Source organism: Cetorhinus maximus, chromosome 7 (assembly GCF_964194155.1).
Source record: "Cetorhinus maximus chromosome 7, sCetMax3.hap1.1, whole genome shotgun sequence".
In the NCBI taxonomy this organism is placed as follows: domain Eukaryota; kingdom Metazoa; phylum Chordata; class Chondrichthyes; order Lamniformes; family Cetorhinidae; genus Cetorhinus; species Cetorhinus maximus.
Genome location: NC_135885.1, coordinates 44,426,288 through 44,441,662, shown reverse-complemented (window position 1 = coordinate 44,441,662; position 15,375 = coordinate 44,426,288). Strand labels below are relative to the sequence as shown.

The 15,375-nt window shown below is 36.1% G+C and overlaps 1 protein-coding gene across 3 annotated transcripts in view; it reads left to right on the top strand.

Moving 5' to 3' along the window:
* Positions 1-15,375, top strand: part of nup58 (nucleoporin 58) — a 69,171-nt gene that overhangs the window by 33,220 nt on the left and 20,576 nt on the right. For all 3 annotated transcript variants that reach the window (XM_078545410.1, XM_078545409.1, XM_078545411.1), the window contains exons 10-14: positions 250-329; positions 4,366-4,484; positions 7,350-7,432; positions 9,536-9,734; positions 13,152-13,250. In XM_078545410.1, the coding sequence (XP_078401536.1) occupies positions 250-329; positions 4,366-4,484; positions 7,350-7,432; positions 9,536-9,734; positions 13,152-13,250 (580 nt within the window). The remainder of the gene's footprint in view (positions 1-249; positions 330-4,365; positions 4,485-7,349; positions 7,433-9,535; positions 9,735-13,151; positions 13,251-15,375) is intronic.

Sequence of the window (15,375 nt, the reverse complement as noted above, 5' to 3'; positions counted from 1 at the left end):
GGAAAGCTACTTGGAGTCTGCCAAGAAAGACTAAGTAACCCTTATCATAAGAAATTCGCCAGCGTGAGCAGCATATTTTTTGGATAGGTGTAAGTATCTTCCCACATTGCCACCAAACAGAGAAGACTCATCCCATATTTTCAGAAGTGCAAAAGGGAAAACTGCTGAAACTAGCATAGAATTGGAAGTAGAGCCAAAGGTCAGAGAAAAGCGACTTTAAATTTATCAATATTTTGAATTTATTCATAGGAGCTTAAAAATGCTGAAATATCACTAAGAACACAGAAAATACCACCAGGGCTTCAGCATGAAAATACAGCACCAGCAGAGTAAGTTTGTGAATTTCTTAGCAAACGTGAGGTCTAAGATGCGGCTGAACAGTTTTTAACTGAAATAATGTTTATGGTAAAGGGTGTTTAATGATACATTGGTCACTTCTGCTGAGCTCAGGTTACTGCTTTGCAGATGAATTGGCTGATTAGCTGCAACTTTACATTTTTATTTGTTGCATAGTCCAGTTTCACATTCAATGCAAAGTGAAGTAGCAGAAGCAATAGGCTGACTATGTCAGTTCAGCTGATCAGGAGGTTAGAACTTATACATTAGGAAAATAACATGTTAAGAAATCATAACCGTGGCTTTCTGATCATGTGCGCCTCTGGAGTGAGGGGAGGATTTTCTAACTTCCACAGAGATGGCTGCCTGATCCCAGGTAAATTTCCTGCCCTGTGATCATTTGCATGCAATATCTCCTGGCCTGCATTGTGGAGACCTGCAGAACTGGGACCAGAGACATGCTGGGGGAGGAGATTGCAAAGACCTCTTTGCAGACAGAAACTACAACACCCTTTCTGCTCACCTTTGAATTTTGGATCTAGGCCTTTGCAGGCTCCTTTGATGTTCTGCATTCAAATGTGTCAAACAGCAGGAAGCACAACATGCACACACATCAGATTGAGATGGGGGAAAAATTGCTCAATGCCTCCCCAAGCTCTTCTGACCCTATCCATTCCAGATCCATTGGAAAACTGGCAGGAGGGGATAAAAAAGCCTAGGCCTGTGTGCTTTGCTTTTTAAATTACGCAGCTGCTTAAGGGAAACTTCATTTTTAAAAAATGGATCTTGGGGACTTGCATACTGCTTGAATATGAAATACTGATAAAACTTGTTACACTCAAGTTGTAGATTTTGAAATAAAAGAGCCCCTTAGACTACATTTTGTATAAACTACATTTTCCAGAGCAGACTCTTCTGGGGAAAAACTGCAACTTTTAACAAAGTACACTGAACAGATGTGAGTCCCAAGCAATGGTTAAAACAGAGTTTCTGTTAGATCTGAGATTTACTATCACAGTAAATCTATCCTATTTTTGTAGATAATTAGTCACATTGTAAGTTATGCTAACTTCAATGAAATGATTGTGCCCTTAATACATTCTGTTTTGTCACTGTTTTAAATCTCATTTTGATAAATATTTCACAAAAACAATTGGATACAATACAGTATTGGTTAAGTAATAGACTAATTTAGATATCAGGTTTAAGAATGAGTGAGGGAGCCCACAAATTTATTTGCTGAAACCTGGCTTAGTCCAGCAAAATAAAATTTTACCTTTTCATTCAGGCTTCTACATTATTTATTGGGCACTTTCTGAGGCCCATACAGTTACATAGATAGTGATGGCTTCATGAAGTAGTAATGACTTCAGGAAGCCGTCCTAGAACCTTGTTCTGAATATAATGTGATGGAGCTAAAGCAATAGGGAAAAAAACTCAAGCTCAAATATGTGCTTGGTATCCAGTATCACAACTATTTATTTCCTATGTTAGCAACACTAATAGCATAGCAAGTGCAGTTTAAAGTTGCAACTTAATAAAGAATTGCTAGTTGAACTTAAAAGGAATAGGAGCCATGAATAGGCCATTTACCCCTTTGGGCCTGCACTGCCATTCCATAATGTAGCTGATTTGATTGTAGCCTTAATTCCACTTTCCTGCCTACCTGCCATAATCTTTGACTCCTTGTGGGAGATAAAAATCTGTCTAACTCAGCCTTGAATATGTTCAATGACCCAGCCTCCACTGCTCTCTATGGAACAGAATTTGAAAGACTAATGACCATCTGAGAGAATAAATTCCTCCTCACTTCCATCTTAAATAGGAGACCTTTATTTTGAAACTGTACCTCCTAGCTCTAGACACCACCCCTCCCCCCCACCAAACCCATGGGGGGCGTTGGGGAGGGGTAACATCTTCTCAGCATCTACCCTGTTAAGTCCCCTCTGAATCTTACATGTTTCAATGAGATCATCTCTCATTCTTCTAAATTCCAATAATTATAGGCCCAACCTGCTTAACCTTTCCTCATAAGACAAACTCTTCATCCCAGGAATCAACCTAGTGAACTGAACTGCTTTCAATGTAAGTATATTCCTCCTTATGTAAGGAGACCAAAACAGTACACAGTACTCTAGGTGCAGTCTCACCAATGTCCTTAACAGTTGTAGCAAGACTTTCCCTACTTCTATATTCCAACCCCCTTGCAATAAAGGCCAACATTCCAATTGCCTTCCTAATTACTTGCTGTACCTGCATGCTAACCATTTGTGATTAATGTTTCAGGACACCAAGATTTATCTATACTGCAGCATTCTGCAGTCTCTCTCCATTTAAGTAATCTGCTTTTCTATTTTTCCTGCCAAAGTGTGCAAACTCCCATTTTCCCATACTATACTTTATCTGCCAAATTTTTGCCCACTCCCATAACTTATCTATATGCTTTTGCAGACGCCTTATGTCATCTTCGCAACTTACTTTGCTACCTTTTGTGTAAAAAAAAAACCCATAAATCTGATTATTATTCAGTCACATTCTTTGCCAGGCAAGGGAAATGTCAAAGTAACCATATAACGTGGCTCAGTGTATTTATTGTAGTTTTCCCATTTTCATGAAAAGTCACCAATATAGGCTTGATTTTTTTTTTTTGTCCACTTCCCTTTTTTTTGCTTTAATACAACATTATGTTTCATTATGTCTTATGAATATCACGTTATTGTTGAGGAAGAAAATCTTCAAGTATGTAAATAACTTTAACAAAAATCTGAAGCTTTCACTGTGTAACTTTTAGCATTGGAAATAATGTTTAAACCTCTTACACCAGAAATACTTACAGTAAATTTGCATTATTCGTTTCATCTTTTTGTATTCAGTTATTTTTAAATGAAATTTTTACAAGTTTGGTACAAATGATTAGATGATTAACTTATTTAACTGGATCAAAATACATTATTTGACCATTTTGTATTGGATGGCTAATCATATTTAGAGAATTAATGTGTAGTCCCCTGTAATTTAATCTATACTGTGTGTTCTTGCCCTGTAGAGATCTTAAAATACTAAGACTACAAGTCAGCTTGCGTAACCCCAAACTGCTAATTACAGGGGGACATTAGCAGGACTTGAAATGAGTCACTCACTTGCTCTTTTTAGTTGGAAATTGGTGGTAGACAGCAGATAATAGTGAAAAAATGTTTTTATTTTAAACACTGTTCTTGTCAATTTAAGGATAACATTTCACCAGTCTTTAATTTCATTAAAGCTTTAGTAGGTAGAATAGTATGACAGTTATAGTACTGGACTACCAATCAAGAGCTTGAGTTCAAATTCCACCCTGGAAAATGGTGTAATTGTCTTATAAATCTGATAACCTGACCATAAAAATGGAGTAAAAATAACAGTATTAAAAGGCACAAAAGCAATCCAATGGATAAAATGAATGCTGCTAATTATTGTGCAATATGTCATTAGAATTTTGATTTTGTTTCAAAACTTTATTTTGGATGTACAAGTACATGGCATAGTGGTTAAGGTACAGGGCTAGCAAACTTTGGAATTAATCCTGGTAATTTGGTGGAAAGTTACTGGTTGACTCTTAAGGTGAGATTTTAACTCCTTCAAAATGCTTAGAGTTAAAATCGGACCCTTAGTGTCCTCATAGAAACTACCGATGGATCCTAAATATGGCCTTGCCAGGCTCATTCACGGACTCCAAACAAATTAAAAGAGTAAACTTTTGAAGTAAATCTTTGACTAAGTACCATCAATTGTTCCCTGGAAGTATCCTCCCTCATCTTGTTTCTCTAGCCACAGTTCCATCCCTCCACCCCTTACAAATTTCTCTTACTGCTTATATCCATAATGCTATTTATCTCACCAAGGATCTCCATTTGCCAACTGATAGCATTTCATTTTATTTAGCAACGTAACCTTTCAAACTATTGTAAACAAATAGTTATGCACGTGAAAATAGTCTTGCTGCAGTGAATATCAACAAACCTCAGCTAATTCTGAATTATATTTTGACAGCTATTTCAGACAGCTGGTTGAACAGTTTGAGGTTCAGTTACAGCAGTACCGACAGCAAATAGAGGAATTGGAAAATCACCTCGCTACTCAGGCTAACAGTTCTCATATGACTCCACAAGGTTTGGATTATTAAAAAAAAGTTCAAATGTTTTGCAATACAGGGTAGTATGGTGGTGAATGTTCAAGAAGCAATATGTTCTGCCATTTTACAGTAGGGTGTCTGACTTCCCCGATGGATAGGTTCATACGTAACCAGCTTTGTCTGTGATAGTGGAGTGAGATACTGCAAATTAAGCATGGCCAGTAACCTGGAATTGTGGTTATAAAGAGCAAAAAGTCGAATGTGAAAAGGGAATTCAGGACATCGAGCCCCTTTTCTCACTCCACCCCCACCCCTCTGGCAAGCGCACTTTGTATTTGCATTTCTTCTTTATCACATTTCAATTTCCAGAGGGAGACTTTTCAGATAAAACTTCCAAAAACCACATGACAAACTTGCTGCAGATTTTGTTATCAAATCCTGAATAAAATGCCAGATACTGCGATGCTTGAAATCTAAAATAAAAACATAAAATGCTGGATGCACGCCACTGGTTAGATATCTGTGGAGAAAAGAGGATAGAGTTAACATTTCAGGTCTGTGATCCTTCATCAATACCTGCTGCATCATCCACGCTGTATATCCTTGTAACCTGTGTCCCATTTCCAGCTAATTGTTCAAATACACACAGCCACTCTTGGAAGAAAAAAGCTCTAGCCTTGCAGAACAATTGGCCCTATTTTGTATTTGTCTTTACCTTGCAGTCAAAGATTTAAAAAACCAAATTGCATTGATCATATCCATCACTTGTATCATTTAATTAGATTTTTCAGCGCCTCAATATTTTCTCTAATAAAAACAATTTCAGTTGTCAATCTATTATAATTTAAAATCTTAATCAGAATTGGTCTCATTCTTCTCCAAAGCATCTTGTGTTCAAATTTTTAATCAAATGCCCTTTCTCAGTGGAGGTTGGTGATAGGGAGCAGAATAAAAACATCTTTAATAGTGCAGCATTTGTATATTTAAGGGCAGCTTGTCAGTAGTATTTAATGCTCCTAATGGGACCACTAACTTTTTCAAAACAGAAGGAACCCATTCAGCCTATCGCCAATTGGCAGTTTGTGACAAGTGATCTGTACTGATGTCTGAGTTTCACCATATATTGGTGTCTTGAATTAATATGTAGAGATTTGCATTCTAGTTTGTAGATGGCACTAAGCTGAGAGGCACAGTACAGTGTGTGGATGGGGACAGGAAGGGATGTGATCAGAGTGGATGAGAGTGTAAAGCTATGGGAAAGATCCATTTTAGATCTAGGAAAGACTAGGTAAAATATTTTCTTATGGTGAGAGACTAGAGACTATGAGCAAAGTGGTTTAGTGTTCAAGTACACATCACCAAAAGCTGGTAATCTAAAAGGCTAATAGAATGTTGGCCTTTATCTCGGGGGGGCGGGTAGGAATTCAAAGGTGAAGAAGTGATGATTCACGTGTAAATAGTTCTGATCACATCCTATCTGACATATTGCATTCAATTTTAGGTATTAAAAATCAGGATAGCTGTACTGGTCTTGCAAGGAGTACAATGCAGATTCACCAGAACTATAATAGAGCTTAAAGGTTAAATTATGAGGATGGGCTGCCTAAATTTGGCTTGTATTCCCTTGAGTTTAGAAGGTTGAGGGGCAATCTAATTGTCATGTTGAAAATATCAAAAAGATTAAGAAGGCATTCTGGATACTTTTGAACCAAGACATGGAATATAAGAACAGGGATGCTATGCTGGAACTGTATGAAGCGCTAGTTAGGCCATAGCTTGAGCACAGTGTAAAGTTCTGATCACTGCATTACAGGAAGGATGTGATCGCACTGGAGACTATACGGAGGGAGTTTACTAGAATGTTGTCAATTGAGAATCAATGGAGAATTTTAGTTATGAGGAAATATTGGATAGGTTGCGGAGGCTGAGGGGAAATATAATTGAGGTGTATAAAATTATGAAAAGCCTCAATAGACCTATTTCCCTTAGAAGAGAAGTCAATACCATGGAACAAAAAATTGAAAGTAATTGGTAGAAGAATTAGAGGGAAGTTGAGAATTTTTTTCACCCAGGAGCGGGTAGTGTGAAAGGCTAGTGTGACTCCTTTACAAAGTCCTGGAAATTTTCTTGGATAACAACTTGTAGAATGTAATTGCTGGATAGAGAATTTATTTAGAGCAGATTGGTTTTGTCAGGGACGAATTTTATAATTTGGAAGAAGAATACTATTGGTTGAATTTGTGAGGGATATCAGTGCTAAGGTATTGTATACTTTCTTTCCACTTTTGTTTCCCAATATCAACATCTAGCCGAGCCAGGCCAGGAGTAGGGATGTCTTTACAAGAGTGAAGCTTCCATTTTCCCAACACTGTGCCTTTTGTCAATTTTTGTCAGGAATTGAGAGAAAGTAAAACTTGGCTGTGTCAGTTGCTGGGAAACTGGGGATAGGAATGGAACAGACACCCTGAACAGGAGAATCCTGCTTGATGGCTTAACTCTGCTAAGGAACTGTTTTAGCAAATATTAAATAATGTATACTAGTGAAGGCTTGAGACAAGAGAGGGTCTAGATAGGTAGCTGCTGAATTACTAGTAAGTTACCTTCCCCTTGAACAGAAAAAAAATCAGTATAATAATCAGACAGTGACATTCTTGTGAAACGTATTGATGTTGATTACTATAGGATTGATTTGGCTGTCATTTCCTCCACGATAAAATAGCTAGTTAATGCTTGGACCTGAATGGTGACCACTTGGATGAGTCATTGGAGTATGCCCATGAAACTATACCTCAGCAAAAAAATCACCTTTGGAGAGGAAGGGAGAACATATCGTAATAAACACTATATGGACAACGGATTTTTTTTAATTTTTGATGTTTGACCATTTTTGTCATTCCTACAGACTTATCTCTTGCAATGCAGAAAGTATACCAGACATTTGTAGCCTTGGCTGCCCAGCTCCAGTCGATACATGAAAGTGCAAAGGTAGGGCTTGAATTGAGTATTTGCTTAAGTCCTTAAAGTTAATACTTTTGAAGACTATTAGCTGTTAATAATGTGTAGTAGAATTGAAAGGCATATTATGCTAACTTCTGATTTAGCATATATTCATGAGTACAGCTAATATCTGTAGAAAATTTATACCAGAAAGTTATGTCATTTCTGAGAGAAATGTTGCTGAGGTTTGATTAATATGTATTTATATATTACAATCAGTAGGTATCTCATCATATTCCATTTCAAAATACATTAAGAAAAACCCCATGTCAATTACTTTGCATCCCTAAAAACTTATGCCTCAAGGTGGTACTGTGATGCTACCTTAGCAGCCATGGTATCATGCTGATCTCAGCTTGTAAGCATATTCACAACTTGCTACTGAGTGGATATACAGAAAATATTTGCTCAGGCCCCATGCCTTGAGATCAGCTGATGTGCAAGTTATTTTAGAATTCTTATTGTTTAGTGTTACACAGCCTCCAGTTTTTTAAAAATAAATTTGGGGTGTTTCATTATTAAAAGGGTTACAGCCCCATTAAAAGTGAGGACCTCTTAATAAATTTTGAGAAAGCCAATGCTTGCTTAGAATTTGAACAATTCAGTCTCTTCAGCACTAAACGATGCAGGACCTCATTGAAGTATTAATGTTCCTAGAATCATAGTTAACGATGCAGGACCTCATTGAAGTATTAATGTTCCTAGAATCATAGTTAATAACACTTCTAAAAAGCAGCCATGAGAAAACTTTCAAAGATCCGAGGATTCACTTTCCATCTTAGTGAATAGGCACCAGAGTAAATAAGGAGAAACTGTTCCCAGTGGCAGAAAGATCAGTAACCAGAAGACACAGGTTTGAGGTAAATGGTAAAAGAACCAAAGGCAACATGATGGAAAAACATATATGCAGTAAGTTGTTATGATTGGGAATCCACTGGAAGCAAACTTAATACTAACTTTCAAAAGGAAATTTGACAAATACTTGAAGAGGAAAACTTGCAGAATGATAGGGAAAGAACAGGGGAGAGAGACTGATTGGATAGCTCTTTCAAAGAGCCAGCATAGGCACAACGGGTCAAATGGCCATTTTATGATTTCCTACATTTTGGCTATCTTCAGTTTGGGAAGGGAGAAACTAAATCTCCATACAACGAATCCACACAGTACCATCATTCATAATCCTGATTAATCAATCTTCTCTGGTATTTCACTTGGCTAGTCGAGTGCTATTTCAGGTCAGGCAGAGTTAGGGAGTTGAGGGGGAGAAACGGGGCTAAAGGGTGAAAAAGAAGGGTATAGGGTTGGGAAGGAGAAATGGGAGTGAAAGGGAGAGGAGAAGAGTTCCTGAAAGTTATGAGATCACAATCCTTAGTTTTAATTATAATTGGAGACCATGCTGTTTTCACTAAAATTAGGAACTCTTCACTTGGCATGAAATTGCGCCATTCCCATCCACTGAAGTATTCGTCAACGTTCCCGCTTTTTCAACCACCCTATCCCACTTGGGGACCTCCCAAATCACCTCTGCTGTAAAACATTTACAAACCCTGTCCCTACTGATTCCCTCACTTGCTGCTTCCCCTCCTTTCTCATCTCCCCTTTTACCCTCTCTTTGCTCCTTCACATCTTCCCTTTTCCCCCTCACTTTCCCTTTTTCATAGCCCTCCCTCTCCTACCATCCTATTTCCTCTTACTTCAGTTTTCCTCCCCCCGTAACTCAGCTTGACCTGTACGTAGCACTTGGTCTTATCTAGCCATGTGCAATGCCGGAAGATCGACTACTCATGATATGATTGGCGAAGCAGTGTGGTTGGTTGGTTGTTTCTTCCTTCATGCACTAAATTCCCAGTCTCTGATACCTTGTAGTGAAATACTATTCAAAAAAACTAGTGATTGGTGTCATAGCATAGTTGCCTTTAATGATGGAACAGATGTATTTAAGAATTATCAAATATTGCAATATCCGTATGTTAGTTCTGCAGTAAGTAATCTATTGCTTTCATTCTATTAGTCTCAATAAACAAAGTAAGCCTGTTTTGTTTTAGTGGTATTGTTTGGAGTTATGCAGTAATGAAACTTATTTTTCTTCAGATTCTAAGAGAACAGTATCTTGGCTATCGGAAAACATTCCTTGGAGATGCTACCGATGTCTTTGAAGCAAGGCGTGCTGAAACTAAGAAATGGCAAAATGCTCCACGTGTCACAACTGGGCCAACTCCCTTCAGCATACCAAATGCAGCGGCAGTTGCCATGGCTGCAACATTATCACAGCAGCAACAGCCTGCTACAGGTCTGAATGTCTTCAAGTTATAGATGAATAGTGTTGAGACAAATATATGGTTACAATGTGTCATACCATATAGTGAACAAGTATATTGCTCTTTCTTTCTTCCTGGATACATCTCCATGGTCTTACTGCTGTATTAGAAAGCATCTAAGACTTTGTACTTTTTTTGTTTTAAATAAAATGAGCGAGATAAAATTAAATATTGATACCTGCATAAAAAAACTACCAGATCATGATTATGCAGGGTATACAAAGCAATAATCTTAAAGCTACAAAGTATTTAATCTCTTAAATTGATGTTTCGAAGATCATTACTACAGTAATTTAGAAAATGTGAAGTGACTTTTTATACTGTAAACATGACTAAGAATTTAGTTTGAAGTGACCAGTGAGGCTTTTGAGTGTTGAATTGTTGAGTCGCCAAATTCTGACGAATTTCAGAAAAATTTAAATATTTATTATAAATAATGTTTTTGTTCAAAAAAACTTGATCAAAATATAAACTTAAAAGGATGGCTAATGGGTAAATTTCAGGTATATGTAGCCCTTAGTTGTTTTGGGTTAGATTTTGCTTTGATTAACCTATAGGCTTGATACTACTGAAGGACATTACATACCATATCCATTATATTTATACAATGAGGTATTTTTTCCCTTCCACTTATTCAAAAAGAGTGTTGTATAATATATTGGTATAACGTTGTACTCTGCAAGATATGGATTTGTGCTTAAGTTCCAACATGGTATATCCCTGACCTGAGGTGAAAGGTGACGAGCAGAGGCTAGACACTTTTCCACAAGGATATCATTTGAGGAGTGGCTCATTCCAACCTAACTACTACTGCAACCCTTCCGACAGCATGGACAACTTGTCACAGGCCATGGCAGATCAGATGCCCACTTTCTTTGTCAATGGCACACTGGGTTGACAGGGAATTTTGAAATTGCCTTGTTTATGTTTGAATGAAATGCTCCTCACTAAATATAGTAGATTCCCATTGCAGGTGCTATTCCAAGCAGAAACAGGTGCCAGGGGTACAAAATTAAACTGGCATTTTTTCTTTAAATTGAAACTTCAGGGATATAATTTTAAGAAAATACAGTGAATAAAAATACCTTATGTATATCTTTTGTGAAGGTGTAACAAAAGTGTATACCAGGCAGGTTCTACAATAGTATTAATAGATGTTGGTTTTTTTTAAATAAAAAATAATTAGACACAGCAGAAAGTAAAATATGTTTACAAAAGAAAGGAGGTAAAGGAGTAAATTAACCAGTATTAACATGCTGCTTTTTCTAATACTTGCACCAATAAGATTCTGCCTTAACATATTCCAGAGCAGCATTTAAAATGCAAGTAACTGAATTTACCAATCTCAACCGCATAATCTTTCAGTTTTGTACAGTTTTAAATATTTATTAACATGATAATTCCCTCTTCCCCCACCAGTAAAACTGGCTGGTTAGTATGTGTGATAAATCAAAATTAATGTTCTTTAAACAAATGTGAAAAATAATTAGAGTATTTGCTGTTACTTAGCAGTGTTAACAGCAATATATAAGCATTTAAGTTAATTTAAGTTGGTAAGGTATTTGCAAAATGAGGCTGCTAGAATAATGTGCAGGTAAGTTGGTGCACTTATGTGCTAAATTTTAATCAGTAAATACAATTTTTATAACTTTGCTTTCTGATGAAGCAGTAATAAAATTGTTGTTCTACTGAAAAGTGAGATGTCTTAATGGCCAAAAAAATCCACTTCTGCCTGGTATTGTAATGTTACAAACGCACTATGCGACACTATTTCTTTTATATACAAACACGCAGTGCCACAGTTGCCTTCCATATAACACTAGATTATGACACTGGTTTGATTATGAATCAGTCTTTGTAAATTATATATATTATACAATACTGCAATATCTGTAAAATTGTTATGTTAAAATCATTTGTGCGTTTGGCTCTTATCATTGTTCATTGAAATCTTTATATGATACAAAGAGACAGTTTCAGTTTACTTGACCTAGTATTGGGGCTGAATTTTTGAATAATGGAGAAGATCAAATTTGCTTAAAATTCTTCCATTTGAACCATCTTTTAATTAATGTCCCAACAGATACCTAAAAAAGCTAGACACCAGTATTCCTTATTTGAATATTCAATTATTTGCTGCATATGTACTCATTTTTAACTAATGTATTTATTGCTAGCCACAGCAATTTAAAAAAATGTATTTTATGTATAATATAATATAAAATTGTAGTTGTGTAAGAATTTTCGAAAGTTTTAAAATGAAGCCTAAGTAGGCACATAAAATGATACTGTCTCTTTACTTAAGGATTTGATCCATAATTTGCTTATGTTTCCTGGCTTTTCTTTTGGCTTAATTTACAATTTTCTAGTTCTCAACACCAAATTCTTTCATTGACACTTAAAAGTCTTCTAGAATATCAGAATACAAAAGCAATATTATGTTCTACCTTTTAAGCAGGGCAAAATAAGTCGTGTGTTTGAACTGTGAAAGTGTGGATGTGTTAAACCTACATTTGGAGTGTAAATTCAGTGGTGCCTTTTCAAACTGCGCACGCAAAGAAATTCACTTCTCGTTTGTAACTGCCTTGAGAACATGGATGATTTATTCCCTCAGTTTATAAAAGGTTACCTAATTTCAAACTGTAGTGCACTAAAATCAAGATTATAGCAGTTATGATTTTTTTTAAAATGAAAATTGCATTGTTATGTTGCCATGTAATTGAGATGTTTCAAAACTAAACAATAAATTGAGCCGTGAAAGATCTTATTGTCTTGCTTCTTTATGTATTTTATTTGTTTAAAAAGTATTACTAAATTGATTCACAATTAAGTGCAATGCATGTGTAAAATCTATCTATATATATATATATTATATATATATATTTATATACATATATATATATATAAATATAAAAATTGGGGGTTTTGTCACTGGATCTAAGCTGTTGATTTTAAAAAGTAACATTTGGAACACACTAGCTGATACTGACCATATATATACATATAGTATATATGCATACACTATAGTACTAACACATTTTATGAAAATGTAGGGAGAAAATAGTTGATAATATCTTTGATAGGGTTTTATTTGATTCAGTTTGTATGCAATTAAAGTGGATGAATTGGCCTAGACAAAGAATTGAATTAAAATTTAAATAGCATGAATATGGATCAATCTATTTTTAATGTGTATTAAGTTGACAATTTTTGGTCTAGTTTTAAACTAATTATTTTTATAATATTTTAAGTTTGGACATTATTGTTTGATGCACTTGTCCATTGTTTCAAGAATAGCAGATGTAAAAAGTTCTCATATTGGAGAGTTTGATATATTCAATAAAACTACTTCTAAGAGTAAGGCAAATTTTCTGATTTTTCTGTACTAGGACCGCAACCACCTCTGGGAGTTAATTTTGGAACACCGTTCGTCTCAGGTATTGGAACAGGCTTGCAGTCAAGTGGCTTAGGTTCTTCAACCCTTGGAGGTACCATTTTAAAACCTATGTAATGTCTAAGTTTCTATTTTAATACTTTGAAAATGTTGGTTTTTAAATGCACTGGATCAATTAGTGACTACCAAATAGATCCAAAATACAAAGTTTCCTTCCGTAGAACATTATATATTTTTAAAATACTTCCTTTCTTTAAAGGGATTTTTGTTAACATTTGTTCTGTGAGTAGTGAATTATGACAATAGTGACATCAAATGTTTAAACTTGTTTGATACGTAGCAGATCGAGAATTTGAGTACAGAACTGCCCTGTTTCCATATCGTTTTTAGAAGTGGTGTCACCTTAACAATTATGTGAGATTTTCACTAAATTTGACTAGTAATCTCCCTTCTGTATTGTGCATAAGTCTATGAGACTTATCATTGTCTTAGGCTTTATAGTTGTTAACTATCCATATTTGAACACTAATTTGTCTACTCAATTTAAAAAAAACTTTAGGGACTTCCAGATTTTTTTGCCCACGGTTATCAGGGCAATTTGGAAATTACTTGATCACTTATATATTCATTACAAATTCATGATTTCATTAATTAAACTTCATTTAATTTTAAACAGATTTTTTTGAAGCGCTTTCAGCAGTTGCAGAATTTATTTGAGAAATATGATATGGTGGAATTGGCCTTTCAGTCATTTAAAGCTGCTTTCTAACTCTAAAGCAATTGCAATCTTTATTTCTTCTTCCCCCTCTTCCTTATTTCTTTGCCTTTCCTGAAGCCTTCTGAAGAACATCACAATCACAAATAACCAATATTAAAGCTGATTAAAGGCAAACTGAAGTAAAACAGAAAGCAATAGAAATATACAACAGGTCTGTCAGCATTTGAAAGAAGAACCAGCTTGACCTCGAAATATAGAAATTTCATGAGAGCTGCCTGAAACATTTGCTTGTCTTTTCTCTCTTCAGTTGATAATGGGTCTGCTATATATTTTTGGCATTTTGTTCTTCAAAATTTTCATAATTTTGAATGCCTCTATTAAATCTCACCTTAAAGCCTCTTCTGCTCTAAGAAGAACAGCCACTGTTTCTTTAGTCTCTCCACGTAACTAAAGTCTTTCATCCCTGGCACCATTCTAGTAAATTTTTTCAGCCCCTGTCTAAGGGCTTGACATCCTTCCTCAAGTCTGGTGCCCAGAATTGGTCAGAGTTCTTCAGCTGGTGCCTAACCTGTGTTTTATAAAGGTTCAGCATAATTTCCTTGCTTTTGCACTCAATGCCTGTATTTATAAGCCAAGGATCCCTTCTGTTTTTTAACAGCCTTCTCAACTGGACCTTTGCAAAGAATTATGTGTACATACCACTGGGTCTCTGTTCCTGCACCTCCTTTAGAATACACCATTTCAGTTCATATTGTCTCTCTTCCTACCAAAATTAATTACTTCACATTTGTCTCTGTGTAATTTCATCTGTCCATTTTAACAATTTGTCTGTGTCCTCCTGAAGCCTACTACAATCCTCAATTGTTACTACATTTCTGAGTTTGTGTCATCTGCACACTTTTAAATTATGCCCTGTATATTCATGTCCAAGTCATTGCGAGGTGAGGCATGGGGCGGTGATGGTGTAGTGGTATTGTCTCTAGCTGGACTAGTAATCCAGAGACCCAGGGTAAATGCTCTGGGGACCTGGGTTCAAATCCTGCTGTGAAACCATTGTTGATTGTTGTAAAAAAAAACAAACCCACCTGGTTCACTAATGTCCTTTAGGGGAGGAAATCTGTCGTCCTTACCTGGTCTGGCCTACATGTGCCTCCAGACCTGCCCTCTGAAATGGCTTAGCAAGCCACTTAGTTGTAACAAACCACTACAAAGTCACAAAAAAGGAATGGTACCTACACGACATGGACTGCAACGGTTCAAGAAGGCAGCAATTAGGGATGGGCAATAAATGCTGGCCTAGCCAGCGTCGCCCACATCCCTTGAAAGAATAAAAAAAAAAATTAAAAACCGAAAGAGTAGTGGTCCCAACACCAATCCCTGGGGGACCACTACACACACCCTCTAATCTAATAAAGCAACCATTCACTACAACTGATGTATATTAGGAATAGCAATGGTTCCAATGATCCCAGAAGACCCCACTTAGTACTCTTTCCCCCAT